Source organism: Mandrillus leucophaeus, unplaced genomic scaffold (assembly GCF_000951045.1).
Source record: "Mandrillus leucophaeus isolate KB7577 unplaced genomic scaffold, Mleu.le_1.0 Scaffold225, whole genome shotgun sequence".
Taxonomy (NCBI): domain Eukaryota; kingdom Metazoa; phylum Chordata; class Mammalia; order Primates; family Cercopithecidae; genus Mandrillus; species Mandrillus leucophaeus.
The window spans coordinates 4,290,552-4,305,318 of NW_012102310.1; the positions used below are offsets into that span (position 1 = coordinate 4,290,552).

General features: G+C 34.1%; 1 protein-coding gene across 2 annotated transcripts in view; it reads left to right on the top strand.

The window, feature by feature from the left end:
* SYT1 (synaptotagmin I) overlaps positions 1 to 14,767 on the top strand; it is a 503,705-nt gene that overhangs the window by 330,447 nt on the left and 158,491 nt on the right. For both annotated transcript variants that reach the window (XM_011981396.1, XM_011981395.1), the window contains 3 exons: positions 4,985 to 5,107; positions 8,944 to 9,111; positions 12,264 to 12,431. In XM_011981396.1, coding sequence (XP_011836786.1) covers positions 4,985 to 5,107; positions 8,944 to 9,111; positions 12,264 to 12,431 — 459 coding nt within the window. The remainder of the gene's footprint in view (positions 1 to 4,984; positions 5,108 to 8,943; positions 9,112 to 12,263; positions 12,432 to 14,767) is intronic.

Sequence of the window (14,767 nt, forward strand, 5' to 3'; positions counted from 1 at the left end):
ACAACAGGCATTTTAAGCACATTTGCGTTGTTTCCTAGTTCATTACACATTCAGGACACTAACTCCCCTTCCCAGCTTGAGTTTTAAACTCTTTTTCCTCAAAGACACTACAGTATCTATTGATAATAATTTCACAAAGGCTCATTTTTTACTTCCTGCATTTTTGTTTGATTTTGGAGCTATGGAATGGATGGAATGCCTGTACTCATACTCAGAGAGTTTGGGACTGAGCCCGGAGTAGCAAGAGTTTGATTTTTCTAGTCACAAAAGCCAATGCATAAACGTCCAACTACAAGTGTCTAATAAAGATTTTTCTCTTCAGTTAAGTAGAAACTAAAATTTCAAATCATGTCTTTATTTCCACACTTTTCATAGCAAGTAGGACTTGATAAAGATTTATTTAAACAACTTATTGGGAGATTACGTGTGGAAATAACCTCCTAGATGGACATGGACTGAATAATATGTATGTTAATTTTATCAATATTACGAAAACAATAATTTGACAATAGATTACTATCATTTTCATAATTATCATAAAATTTGAATGCGGTTTCACTGTGTTCTAGAATTAATTAAAATTACTGAATAATGTTAAGTGATAACTATAACATTTCTTCCTAGGACAATAAATCTATAATATTTGTGGGATTTGTTCTGTATGATGTAAGATTATAATTTATGGCATAGTGGTGGTGTTTATTACCCCTGTTATGACCTGGATAAATGACCAAGATCTCAAATATAGAGAATTAATGGGGGTTAATTTTTCATTGATGATCTATTTTTGGATGGGGAGAGACAGAGAAAATGATTCAAACAAAGAAATATTAAGAAGTCAGTGATAGTTTATAATAATCTGTTATTGCAAATTATTTAGAATGTCAACCACTCAAAAAGATGTTTTCAGTCATTTTAAGTAGATCACTTTGTCTACATAGGACATTAGCTAGGTCTCAATTTTACTAAGTTATGAGCAATTAAATGCACAGAATAAGATATAATTTGGACAGATGAATATACACTCCAGTGATAAACGTTTATATAACTGTAGCTTATGCTACTTTTTGAAGCAGACAAAAGTAGCTAATCATGGGTTCCATCAGTTTATGAAGAGGAAGGCTGAAAAAGCAAAACAGAATGTGCAGATTTTAAGAGAATGTTTTATCACATGATGATCGCCAGATCACCCAAAAATCAAAACAGCATGAATACAAATTAAAATTATTATTAAATAATTACATTTTCAAAATATCTTCAGCAGAATGTTGAAGTGAACATGGGAAGAAAATAAAGATGGCTTATGCCTCTCTCGTTTAAAAACAAGACAGATGTGAGAGGCATTTTAGATATAATTTCTTAATCTTAAGATATATATATATAGGCTCTAGATACAGGATATAAATGCTCTAGGACAATCAATACATTTTTACCATTTCAATTCATATCAAACTCACAGAAATTCAAATTTCAATATTCATGGCTACATGTCTCTATAGTAAGGTTTTGAAACCAAAGAAGATTTTTTAAATATTCTGCAATGATTACAAAAAGTATAGACATTTATGTTGCATAAAATACATATTTACGTGTTCTTTTGTATGCGTTAAAACTAGAGAACACTAACCAGACAGAAGGAAAATATTCACTTGTAAAGCCACAGGTCTGGAAAGGTCATTTCTCCATGGTTTTCACTAATGTGTGTGGATATTTTAATTTTTATTTCTTCCTTCTATGTCCTTATCTGTGTTGTGTCTCATGACTGTTCTGGACTGTCCCTTGCGGTAGGTTTCCTCTGCTACTTAGACATCCCTAGTCAACGCTCAGATACATTTAGTGGCCTGGCACCTGGGGCTCCACAGCTGAGGGTATATCATTCTGACACACATCAAGAGGCTGAACTAAATTGATTTCTTTAAAGATAAGGTGTTCTCATTTTAAACACGCTAACGGATTAAATATAACAGTATTAGAAAGCTCAAGTTTTAAGTTGATGGACACAGAAAGAAATTCAGTCCCTTGCACTACTTTTCCAGTGTGCCTTATTAAATCCAAATCTGAACAATGTCACTGAGAATGAACAAATGCTCCTTCTGATGGTTGCGAACACAGCACCTGTTGAATGTCAAAGCAAACCATAAGCATGTGCACTTCATCTTTAAAATTTAAAATAAGGTCTGATATTCCCAACCCAGCTTTTTCTACTGCAATTTATCAAACCTCAGAACTGCTAGGTTTACAAGCTTTTTCTTCCGAATTTTGTTCCATGGAGGGGAAAATAGTGCTCTTGAGATATTATAATAGCTACTGATTTAATAGGTCTGAATTTAATGTGATGGTACAGAAAATGTCTTGCTTAAGCTCAGCCTTTGGGACAGGAATAGACTTAATCACTTCAGTGATGAACAGTGGCACTGAGAAATTATCAAAAATTTAGCCCTATTTCATGCAGAATAATTGCAGAGATGGTCCTGCCTTCTATTCAGGTAAAAGCCACTTAGGGAGAAGGAGATTCAATATATCAGCTATTTCAAATTGCATTGGGCTGAAACATGATACATAAATTCAGTTCTGAAAGAGACTTTTGAAAAGGTATTTTAATCGATGAATTTTTTATTATAATAATAGACTGACATGCAGATTTATCAAACAGAAATAGATGTTAAATAGTTTGCTATTATTTTTACAAAACCAAAAATCTTATAGGGAGGCAAATTACCTAAGCTGCAATTTCCTGAGCACATCTACGACAGTGTTAAAGACTTATACACAGCTAGGGTTTTGAAAGGGCAAAGGGATTCCACTGCCTAAAGTTCTCTAACTAAACTCAGCAGTCTTTTTTTTTTTTTTTTTTTTTTTTTTGGTCACTTTACTATCACATGTTACCTTTAGTGACCAAGCCTCTTGTTCACAAGTTAAACAATTAATATAAATTTTAAAATATTTTCATGTTGTTTCCTGTCTTTAGCCCTATTAGTAATTCAACATTTTAACATTCAAAGAAGCACCCAAGCATAGATTAAACTTTCCAAATTAAGTGGTTTGTAGCTAACCAAATTTGATAATGTTTCTACACAGATGTATATCATGACGGCAATTTTCAATTTTCAAAACTCACTGTCGGTTCCTAAGAAATTTCCAGCAAAAAAAGCAGAGGCATCTCTGACAACAGCTCAATTCTGTTTATATGACCTTCCCACCTGAATGAGTTCTATTAACCTGTGATACAGCCGAGTCTCAGTTTTTTAGAATCAAATTGGAGTTAACTGGGTGAAGCCAAATTAGAAAATCTTGTACATTCAAGGACTGAGGGTGCCATTTTGAAGCATCACTGAAGGTCCCTGAGTAAGAGGGTGGATTGAACAGAGAATCTCCTTCCTGAGAATGCTGAACACAGCAAAGAAAAAAGACCATGTAGTCTTGGATGCGGGGGTAGCAGAGAGGAGGAACTGCGGTCTGATGACTGATGCCTATCTACAACCTGGTTATAATTCTTGCATTTGAGTTCTATGAGAATTCATAGATTCAATTTGAGAGCTAACAAGAGTTAAGATTCCTTTACTTTGTCAGAGATATAAAACAATCTACCACTGGTATGTCCATTTTGATTTCTGTGAGATTCTACAGTAATACACGCATGCATACACATATACAAAAATAGCAATAAAAATGCCATAACCTAAAACTAGGAGACAATAATTGTTGTATATAACATAACAACAAAGTTGAAATCATTAAAATACAAAGAGCCTTTGCAAATCAATAAGAAAAAGGCAAACGATACATAGACAAATTAGCAAAGGCTATGTACAGGCAGTCCCCAGAAGAAAAAATACAAATGGTTCATACACAGTTTTTAATCTTTTCAACCTCACACATAGTCAGGAAAATGTAATTTTGTATTATTTTAAATTTTGAGTAATGACTGTGTATAGATTTCTAATTAATTGTTCTAATTACTTAAAGCAATAAGAATTGCACATCCCTAGAAACAAAACTCATGTACTTACAAGATTTATAAATGTTGATATTTTTAGCAAAATGTTTGCATGTTGGAAAAACATATTATATTTTTAGATTTTTTAAAAAAGAAGAGCATTTGAATGAAACTTATGAGATAATGAGCTTTCTAATATTTCCATTTATAGCACACTTAAGTTTTAGGTTATAAAGAGTATTCAATTGGTCAGACTGAGTTTTGAGAGTTCAGTACAATTGATTTTGCTCTTAAATACAAAATGAATTCTTATACCAATTTGTGTTTGACAGAATTGCAAACCTAACTCTTTTTATCTTTTGATATCAAATAGACTCTTAAATCAATTTAATTCAGCCTAGCTTTTGGTGGAGCTGTTATGAAAATAAAGTGGTAAACTGAAACTGGAAGTGGGGTGAACTTTTCTCTAAACATGGATTTGCTGGTGGCATGTTTTTTTCCTCTTTTTCATACCATAATAAATGTAGATGTGAAACACAGGGAATTTAAATTTTCTGAGGATCATTACTGAACTATCTTTTTCATAGGAAACAAGGCAACAAAAGGCCATGCATTTGATATTAATTATTCCACTGCATGTAGCGATACTTTATATGATGCTGAGCATCTCTTTAAACTACATGAATGTGAAACCTGGCCTGGTTAGTAGCATGTTTATCTTTCCTCTGAAAGCAGCAGTTTTATCAGAGCCAAACACAACACCAAGTTGATACTTTCTTTGCAACAATGTTACCTTTTTTGCTTGCAATATTCTGAGGGGCTTCTTCCATCGCTTTCATTTTGCTTGCTGATTGGGGGAAAAAATTCCGTGCACAAAAGGAATTTAAAAAAATATGTAAGCAGCAAATGTGAATGTGTGTCAAACAGATTTCCAGCATCTTAGTGCTTGCTTCGAACAGCTTGGAAGTGTAACTACAGGCCCAGTTCAATTTAAGTTTTAATGAAAATTCACTGAAATTCACATGTGATTCATTTCTCTATACATAGGCCCTCAAGGATGATGATGCTGAAACTGGATTGACTGATGGAGAAGAAAAAGAAGAACCCAAAGAAGAGGAGAAACTGGGAAAACTTCAATATTCACTGGATTATGATTTCCAAAATAACCAGGTCTGAAGTGGAGAAATGTCTTCAAATTCCATTATGTTTTCTGAAATTACCAAGTAGAAATTGCAGCAAGATACTTCTTAAAATATTTTGTTTGCTGCGAGGAGAAAATGCAATTATCAACGCTATGGATGAAATAATTTCTAAGAACAGGCAGTCCCCTACTTGCTAATTTAACTTCTGGTAATTAGAATTCACAGTATTCAACCGATTACATCTACTTGTGGCACTTTCAGCAGGCAGACAGAATACAAATTAACTTGAAGCAGTCGGTCTGCTTCTGAGAGGTTCTAGCCACAGTCTCACCTTCTCAGCTCCCTCAGCCCGAGCTGCAGCAACCTCCCTTGACTCTACAGATTTAGAACTAGACAGGGCTAGGGGCCTTTGAGTTCGGCCACTATTCTAGCCAAAGTTTTGAAAAACGATAGAATGATTTGGTAAGGGATCAAAGATGAAAAATTGACTCCGGTCCTTTCAATTTAAAAGCAGGATTGCCTTATATGGTACTAGGTGAAACTCCTAGTGCTAATGAGATAGCAATTCTAAAAGAGTGAGAAGACCAGAGACTTACTTCTAGTGCCTAGGAATATTGCCCAAAAAGTGACAAGGAATTAAGAAGGTAACAAAACAGGCATTTTTGCTTCAATTTCTCGTAAAGTCATGAAATGCCACCTAGATGAATAATAGTGGCTACCTTTTATTGACTGCCTGTCAATAAAATAGAGATTGATGAAAGATAACTGTTAAAAGTCACTTTACATTCGAAGACATTCCAGGATCCACAACATTGATGAAAATGTTCCTTACCTTCTGAATTGTTACAGAAATGTGAAAGCTGGATAAGAATTAGGGGAATAGGCTAAGTTAGAGATCAGGTTTTTAAAAATCTGTAAGACAGACTGGGCGCGGTGGCTCACACCTATAATCCCAGCACTTTGGGAGGCTGAGGTGGGCAGATCACGAGGTCAGGAGATCAAGACCATCCTGGCTAACATGGTGAAACCCCATCCCTACTAAAAATACAAAAAATTAGCCGGGTGTGGTGGCGGGGGCCTGTAGTCCCAGCTACTCCGGAGGCTGAGGCAGGAGAATGGCGTGGACCCGGGAGGCGGAGCTTGCAGTGAGCTGAGATCGCACCACTGCAGTCCAGCCTGGGCGACAGAGCGAGACTCCGTCTCAAAAAAAATTTAATTTAATGTAATTTAATTTAAAAATGTGTAAGACATAGCCCTTCTCCAAGTAGGAAAGTTTTAAACCTCTCCAGTTCATTTTGCTTCACTTACCTTTTTGGGTAAAGAAGAACTGATGAATGTAAAATAAATACAGTTACTAGTAATGCAGCATGTGTTAATGATTTCCAGTTTGATGAGGAATGAACAATAAATAAATAAAACACCAATGCTCATCTTTGATGACTAACATCCAAAGTCAGTAGTGCTGTGAGAGCTCTAAGCAGTTGCAGAAATTCTGTGTTTTATTTAGGAATTGACAGTTCAAATAGTGTCTTCACTTTCTGAAGTTTCCAGAGGGTTCCTCATGAAGAATGTGTAAATATGCTGTCATAGTAAAAATAATTTTTTGATCAGCTTCATTATAGCCCTGGCTAGTTATTACATAATATGTTCTAGAAAACTACATTATTGGTTTACAGGTTCAGGTTTATAAGTCTACCATTTTTACTTAATTACATATGACGTTTGTGATCATTTCTATCACTTCTAAAATTTGTGTGTCAGGTTAGGAGCAAAACCTCTTATTGATATATTCTAGGAAAGATCAAGGACAACTTACGTTGGTCTTAATGTATAACATATTTTCCAAAAAATTAATCCGACTTTCTATATGCATCCAATACTTTTCTCATCATTTATTGACCATTCATATTTTCCAGTGGAAATCTAGTGGTGTCTCATCCTGGTTAGTCATAATTTTGAAGCTTTTAAGTTAGCTTTAATTATTAATACTGTAAGTATCATTTTATAAAGTAGCATTTTTAAGAAAATAATAACACTGAAAATATTTTTACTAAAATATAGTAAGAGTATATTTACTGTTCCCTTTCCAGCAAACATCAAATCTAAAAAGTTATTTCATTCTGAGAAACTGATGAATTTTTAAAATATTACGCATTGATTTTTTTCCCAAATTCTCATTTGATTTCCTAAGAGGCAGGAAGATAAAGTCTGAAAAACTTCATAAAGTTTGGATCAAATATGTATGTTTGCTTACCAAAACTAAAAGATAACCCTAACATATTTTAATTAAGATACTTTCATGGTAGAGAGAAATGTGATATTTATCTCTTAGGCAGAAGTCAGAACAAGGTTGGAAAAAGTAACCTCACTCTTTATTAACAAAATATCCGAAACTCTAAATCATAAATCATCTAGCTTCTAAAGAGTTGAAGCCATCTCTCTCGTGTTATTTTCTGCTCAAAAGAAAATTGGTTATAAAAAGTGAGGATGAGGAAATAGAATCTTACTTATTCACATTGCTGCGTAAAGGTAAATACCAAATACAAATTTAGCAAACAGACAGACAGACTGTTTGCTTTACTAATCATGTCTTTATAATCTGATGCCTATTTTAGCTATTTTTTGACCATCTGTCTGTGTTTTGTGTACCTACAATCTAGCATTCTTATTGCCACTGTCATATCATGATTCCACAAAAAAGATATTGAAGCCTTAAAATGGAAACAACATAATCATTCAGGTTATTGGTCCATGTTAAAAATTGAGCCACCTAGCCAAAATGCACTTAAGTACATGGTGAGTCACAATTAAAATGGCTATGCTTTTTTTTTAAGGAGGTGAATTGCTGTTTTACTCTACTAGTTAAAAAGGCATGAACTCAAATTCTCAGACTGTGATGTAAAAACCTGTGGTGTTACTGCATTTACCAAATAGCATATACCTTGAATAACAATAAGAGTCTACTTTGTTTCCTGTATGGATCTGAATCAGTCTGTTGACACAAAATCTCTAATGACAGAGTATCTATGATGGTGTACACACACCTCTTTTTTCTTTGCAAAAATATTAACAATGCCATAATACTTTAATATTCATAATGAGGCTTAAGAACGCATCAGTAAGAAAACAGACTTAAAGAAATGTAGATAGTTCTGTGGTGCTTGGAAAAAATAAAAAACATAGTTACTCAACATTAAAAAACCTCACCTCCAATCTCCCTTCCTCCCTATGAAGCTGAAATTACATTTCTTTGACTCCATGTCCTATATTTAAACACAGAATCTCACAGATAATAATCATTCTACTGTAAGTTAAAATAAATGTAGCCAGCGCCCAAGTGAAGGTCAAATATAATAGAAACTAGAAGATCTTATTTTTTATCTCAAAATGCTACCCAATTTTTAAGAAATTTCTACTCAGCTGGTCTGAGGCTTTGATAAAGAATAAAAGCTTCCCACTTTATAATTACAAACTTGCGATTGCTTAACAATGTATTTTCACTTACAAATCATGCTCTGGAAAGAAAAACAATGCACAAGGGTTTTTAGCACCTGGAAAGTTATTTGATTACAACTCTTTTGCAAAAATGAACTCCATATTTAACTGCAACCAGCAACCTTTTAAAAAGCCTCCTTTGTGCTTAAAACCAGGCTTCCCAGAGCCTGCATCTGTCATAATTGGGTTTCCGAAGTCTACATAGCTCACTTCATTTGCCTTCTGTATTCAGATTCATAAGTGAATAAGAGTTTATTAAAACGAAATAGGAAGAGGGAGAAATTCCAATATGCTGCATTGTGAACAAATCGATCTTTTCCAAAACGTCCACTAATATTTATGTTTGCTGTATCCTCTCATTTATTTCAGCTGCTGGTAGGGATCATTCAGGCTGCCGAACTGCCCGCCTTGGACATGGGGGGCACATCTGATCCTTATGTGAAAGTGTTTCTGCTACCTGATAAGAAGAAGAAATTTGAGACAAAAGTCCACCGAAAAACCCTTAATCCTGTCTTCAATGAGCAATTTACTTTCAAGGTATTTTTTAATATTTATTTATAACCTTTCCTTTGTTGTTTTAGTTAAAAGACTGATCTCATCCTGTCACATACATAGACATGCACATGAATGCTTGTTCAGGGACTCACAATAATTCCAGTAAGAACATGCAAAATTCGTATCTTCACTACAGTCAAGATTCAATATTGCCTTTCAGTGTGCTCAGAGTACGATTCAGTTCAGTCATTTCGGAATGGAATTGACTAGAACATGACTAGGATGTCATAGTCACATCTAAAAAGTGAGATCCCTACCTAACATAAAGCCAAAAGAATGAAATCATTATTTTTCTAAATTTCAAAGTTCGTGAAAATAGGTACATCTGTTGCAATCCCAGGATTAAGCAAGCTATGTCCCAATGCTTAAATGGTACAAATAGACATGACTCTTGTAACAAAATTCTGTGTGTAGAAGGGCAGTTTGAGCACATTAAAGTCATTCTTCTTAACTAATCAATAAAAGGAATATGAACACACTGTTTTTTTGCATTTCTAGCCTTTTTCCTTTACTCTAGGTTCTGCCCTGATGTTCTTCATCTTGTTGAGGCACCTCAGTTGACAAACAATAACAGAGATTCCAGCCATGTAATATCTCATCAGGAAAACATGCCCTGCAGATCTCCAGGATCTTTGTGGATCTTGGCTTGAAATCGCTCATACAAACAATTCTTTTGGTGGATATCTTTAACATGCGAAAAAAAACTTTCTAATGCATTACTCAGAACAATATGTTTGTGAAAAATGAAATGTCTGTGCATATGCCAGCAGGCTAATTCAAAATCACCGCGTCCATCAGCCAGGCTTAGCATGTGCCTTGTGTTAGCAAACATTCTGGGATGAAATAAATTGAAAATGAGGGCATGAGTCATTTTCTCAAACCTTGTTTTCAATTATGTAAAGGGGAAGTGTCTCTCTATTCACTCTAAAATTTCTGAGTTTTCAAGACAAAGGTCCCTCATGGATTGTCAGTAATCTTATTTAAAATCTGGTTTTTCTGTACCTAGACAGTGAATTTAAAGTAGCAGTAAAGACATTCTGGAAATACTCAGCTCATGAAGAGTATTTGCTCATGAAGCTTAATCACTATAGTCAACATACCACAAAACATAAAGTGGAAATAAAATTTTAAAAATATTGTAATAGTAATCACAGTTGTTTTATTCATCTATTTATTAACCTTAACTTAGGTCAGCAGTTTCTGACCAAAACTTAGTGAGGAAATTCTTAAATTATATCAGCTAATGTATTGGGGCTTAGTTTTATATTGCATTACCTACATTATTATTTCTTTTTAAAAAATGCTAATAATTTTATTAGTAATTTCTATAAAACCAAGTATAATTATTGAAATTTTTGAATTCTCTATACATTTTTATCAAGTTTCATTTTATTTCAGACAGGTTGATCAAACTGTACATAATCCACAGTATAATATATTCTGCTATATTTAAAAATACTTCAATTTTTCTAGAGAGCTGGTTAGACATTGTAGATTACTCATCTTGAAATGCCAAGAGGCAATATGATATAGGAATGGAAGTATAAAAGACTTTAAAGAGGGCTGGCTTTACAATGGATTTAAACACTGAACAGGAACTCAACATGCTTGAAACTAAATTCTTCTTCTTTTCCTCCAAACAGTTATCTGAAGGAGCTAGTAATCATTCAAACAATAAATATTTTCAAGGGCTTCTTCTGTGCTAGGTGTTTTACATATATTCATTCATCCCCAAAACAGCCCTATGAAGCAGCCATTATTACAGCATTATCACAATTTAATAGATGAATAAACTGATGTTTAATCATGTGCCCCAGGCCCTTTAGTTGGAAAGTCCAAATCTGGTACAAGGTCTGTCTGACCCCAAGCCCAGATTTTTGACTGTTGGCTCTTTGAGTACAATCATTAGAAAGTCTAGAGAGATTTTAGATATACAATAAAATTTTCAAGGGTTTAATCCCTACTCTAAAATATTTTGTTTCTTTCTTTGAGAGTCAGTCCTTTGGAAGGGTTTGTTTTCCATTCCTTCTAAAATGGAAAAAGTATGATGCTTACTTTTTAATCATAACATCTTAATAAAATAATCCAATTCCAAACAGATGATACATAAATGACAGAAAAGAAAAACTCTTTGGAAAACTAAAATTTCTTGTATGTAGATGGCCTAATATTCTTCCCTTTCTTCCCTCCTTAATATACAGAGTTAATTGAGAAATGTTTGCTGAAGCATAAGACAACCATTTACACTGATAAAATAATAGGAAGTGTATGAAAATTGATCAAACCTTTAAGACAAGTCTAAACAATTTCTTAATTAGGTATTTCTACCCAGTTACTGAAGTGTAGCTTACTTGGATTGCACTGCTTTCACTGAATATTAAAAATGTCACTAATAAACATCCCAACCCATAGCATCTGTCCCAGATATATTTGAACAGCTGGAGAATTCATCAGTTCTTGGCCTTTTGCCACCACTCATCCTAAAACATGTCATACCCAAGAATGAACTTCAAAACCCATATTATAATGCACCTCTGATATTCAAAACATCAATTTCCTAGTCAGTTCTTGTCAATCAACAAATTATTTTAAGGAGTATGTGAGGCACTTGTGAATATCATTTCAATCCTTTCAGACTCCTTGCATAGTCTTTAATAAATCATTGCTCCATTGAACTGTGGCATTTAAATGCCTTGAAAGAGTTAATGGAACATTTGAAAAAAGTTATTTGCCCCTCAGTAAGTTACACCCTGACAATATAACTTATAACAACAATAACAACACAATATTCTACAAGAAAAACTTATTTATAGTCAGATGCAATTGGCTTGTTTATTCTTTTATTAATCTTAAGGATTCATAGCATGACTAATAGCAGGATCCATTATTAATAATGCTAACAGCTTCTAGAACTTTGAGATAAAGCAATAAATCACTAAAAATTCCCATTTTCTCTCAAGTAATTTTAGCCTCAAGCAGTTTGTCAAAAGTCTCAATTTTAAAAATAACCAAAAACAAAATTATATCCCTGTTCTGTTTATGCAACATAAATATTAAATTAAGCACCATGAACAAGTAACACGTTTTAAGCATTTTTGTGACTGGATATTTTATCCTCATCGCTTTTTATTTAGGTGCCATACTCGGAATTGGGTGGCAAAACCCTGGTGATGGCTGTATATGATTTTGATCGTTTCTCTAAGCATGACATCATTGGAGAATTTAAAGTCCCTATGAACACAGTGGATTTTGGCCATGTAACTGAGGAATGGCGTGACCTGCAAAGTGCTGAGAAGGAAGAGGTAAGGCAATTATTAGCATTTCTAACATCACAAGCTGTACTCGCCAGTTGCTGCTCATATAATAACTTACTGAGAAATACTCTTTACAAAGGGGGGTGTAGGCCTCTAGCTGTTGAGAGCTGGTAAAATAGGGCCAAGGGCATTGCACCACTTTGTTAAAAAGTGTACAGGTCTTCTGGGTGTTATTTGAAAGGAGAGAGAGAAATTTGTATACTGGATCTAGAAACAGCAACCCTGGACACAAACAAACGCACATGCACACAGGAACTCTTTCTAAAAGCTACAAAAGGCCACACACACTCATAAACTACTGCTTTAAAAGGACAATGAAAAATTATTTTATTTCTCATATTTTTCCACAATCATTTTGTGTTTTCTGCATAGGTTACGTAGCTATTACACAGAAATAAAATGGTACTTTTTCCTTGATTGTTTCTTCATATCACAGACAGTTCATTGTTTCTCCTAAAGATATGAGAGCATAATTGGTGAAACATCAAATATAATTCACAAAGCCTGATATTAAATCCATTTTTTAAATGACTCACATTTTATGCTAGTCCTCACATTGTTTATCCCCAGTTTTAATAGTTTAGCCCAGTATTTTTCCATGACTTAAAAAGGGAAGTTCAATATGTTTAGTGCATTTAAGCTTCATAATAATCAATTGTATCTGATTATGCAATGCCTGCCTGGCACCAGCATTTTTCTCTGCAAACATTTCAGTGGACCAATACTAGAAAAGCAAGGAACCCGTAGCTTCTCCAAATTCCTAAAACAACTCCTTTCCCAGTCACTCTTTAGTTCCTGACATACAGCTGTAATTACCCAAGGGATGGCTGACCACTCAGTCATTTAGAATCTCCAGGTCCCTAGGATTCCCTGGCCTCTTGGGGTCTGCAGGGAGATCACGGAGAGAGTCAGACCTTCAGAGAAACTCAGTTAAGTCCATCACCTGGGAATCCTCTCAGCCTAAAGTCTGCTGTGACCAATCTGAAGCTATGAACTTTATACCCCCTATATGATGAAATGAGGTTTTAGAACAGGCCTATTAATTCCCATGATGAAACTGAAGTTTTCACTCTAAAATTGCTATTTGATATTTGATTTTACAAAATGAGTCAAAAATACTTAAGTTAGGCTTTGCTTTTTTGGGGGAAAAAAAAAGTATATATACTTATACTTTCCCAAAAGAAAGCAGAGCTTTAAGTATTTTTGTATATAATATTCATGTGTATACATATTTTTTTTATATATATATATATATATGCCATCTCAATATCTAAGAATGTTGACTAACCTTTCTTAGACATTGAGACAGATTTAGCCCTACTGTGGATATTCAAGAATACCCAAGAAAAATACTGAGTTTTAAAATCATATGATTTTATGGATAGTTCTTTCCTATAAGTGAACTAATAGTAATGTTACAGACATCTTAATGAAAAAAATTCAATCATTCAATTACAGTGTTCATAATTATTTAACAAAGTAGTGAGATATTTCATTGAATATTTTATTGAAGTGTTTGACTTTGTGTAAATTGTTTGGGGGGAAAAGTAGGACCATAACAAATGTTTATTAACTGATTGGTTTTCATTAGTTGGCTAGTGTTTGGTTGGCTTGTTTGTTAAATATGAGAACATGAACCACTGGTACTTCACAATGCCCACCTGTGCAGCGTGCATGGCTCACACTTGTTACCTTCACCTGGATAATTATCGGGTGGTAATGACATCCAAGATCACACCCAGTGGGTTTCTGAAAAATTGTGATTTTTTTTTTTTCTGAATTAAGGGAATGTAGACCATTGAACAAGTTTCTTCTTTCATAAATCTTTTGAGAACGAGCAGAAATTGAAACTTAACACCAAGTTGACAGGTTTCGCTCTAGAATCTAGGGGGTTAGGTACACTGCCCATTCAAAATTTTAACCTAGAAAGTGGCCTAACATGATTTGCCCCTTATCTTACTTACCGATGAAATAGAATAGAATGTGAAGTACCCAGCATAGAGTCTGGCATATGGTAAATGTTCACTAAGTGAGAGCTCTCTCGTACCTTTTTCTTGGTTAATTTTGTGTGTTCTCTTCCCCCATTTTGTGTGTTCATCTCCTCATTTGTTGTGTCCCTCTATTTTTATCTACTTCTCCATCCTTTTTCTCACCACTGCGCTTACTGAGTATCTGTAAGAGTTATTAATGGGAAATATTAATTTTATCATTACACTTGTAAAACTCTAGAGACTTTCCTCTTTGATTTCCACTCAGAAATAGAAATTTTTGGTTTTCAGTTGGACTATTTCTCTCTATCAAGATATAGGTTATAAAAAACTGTA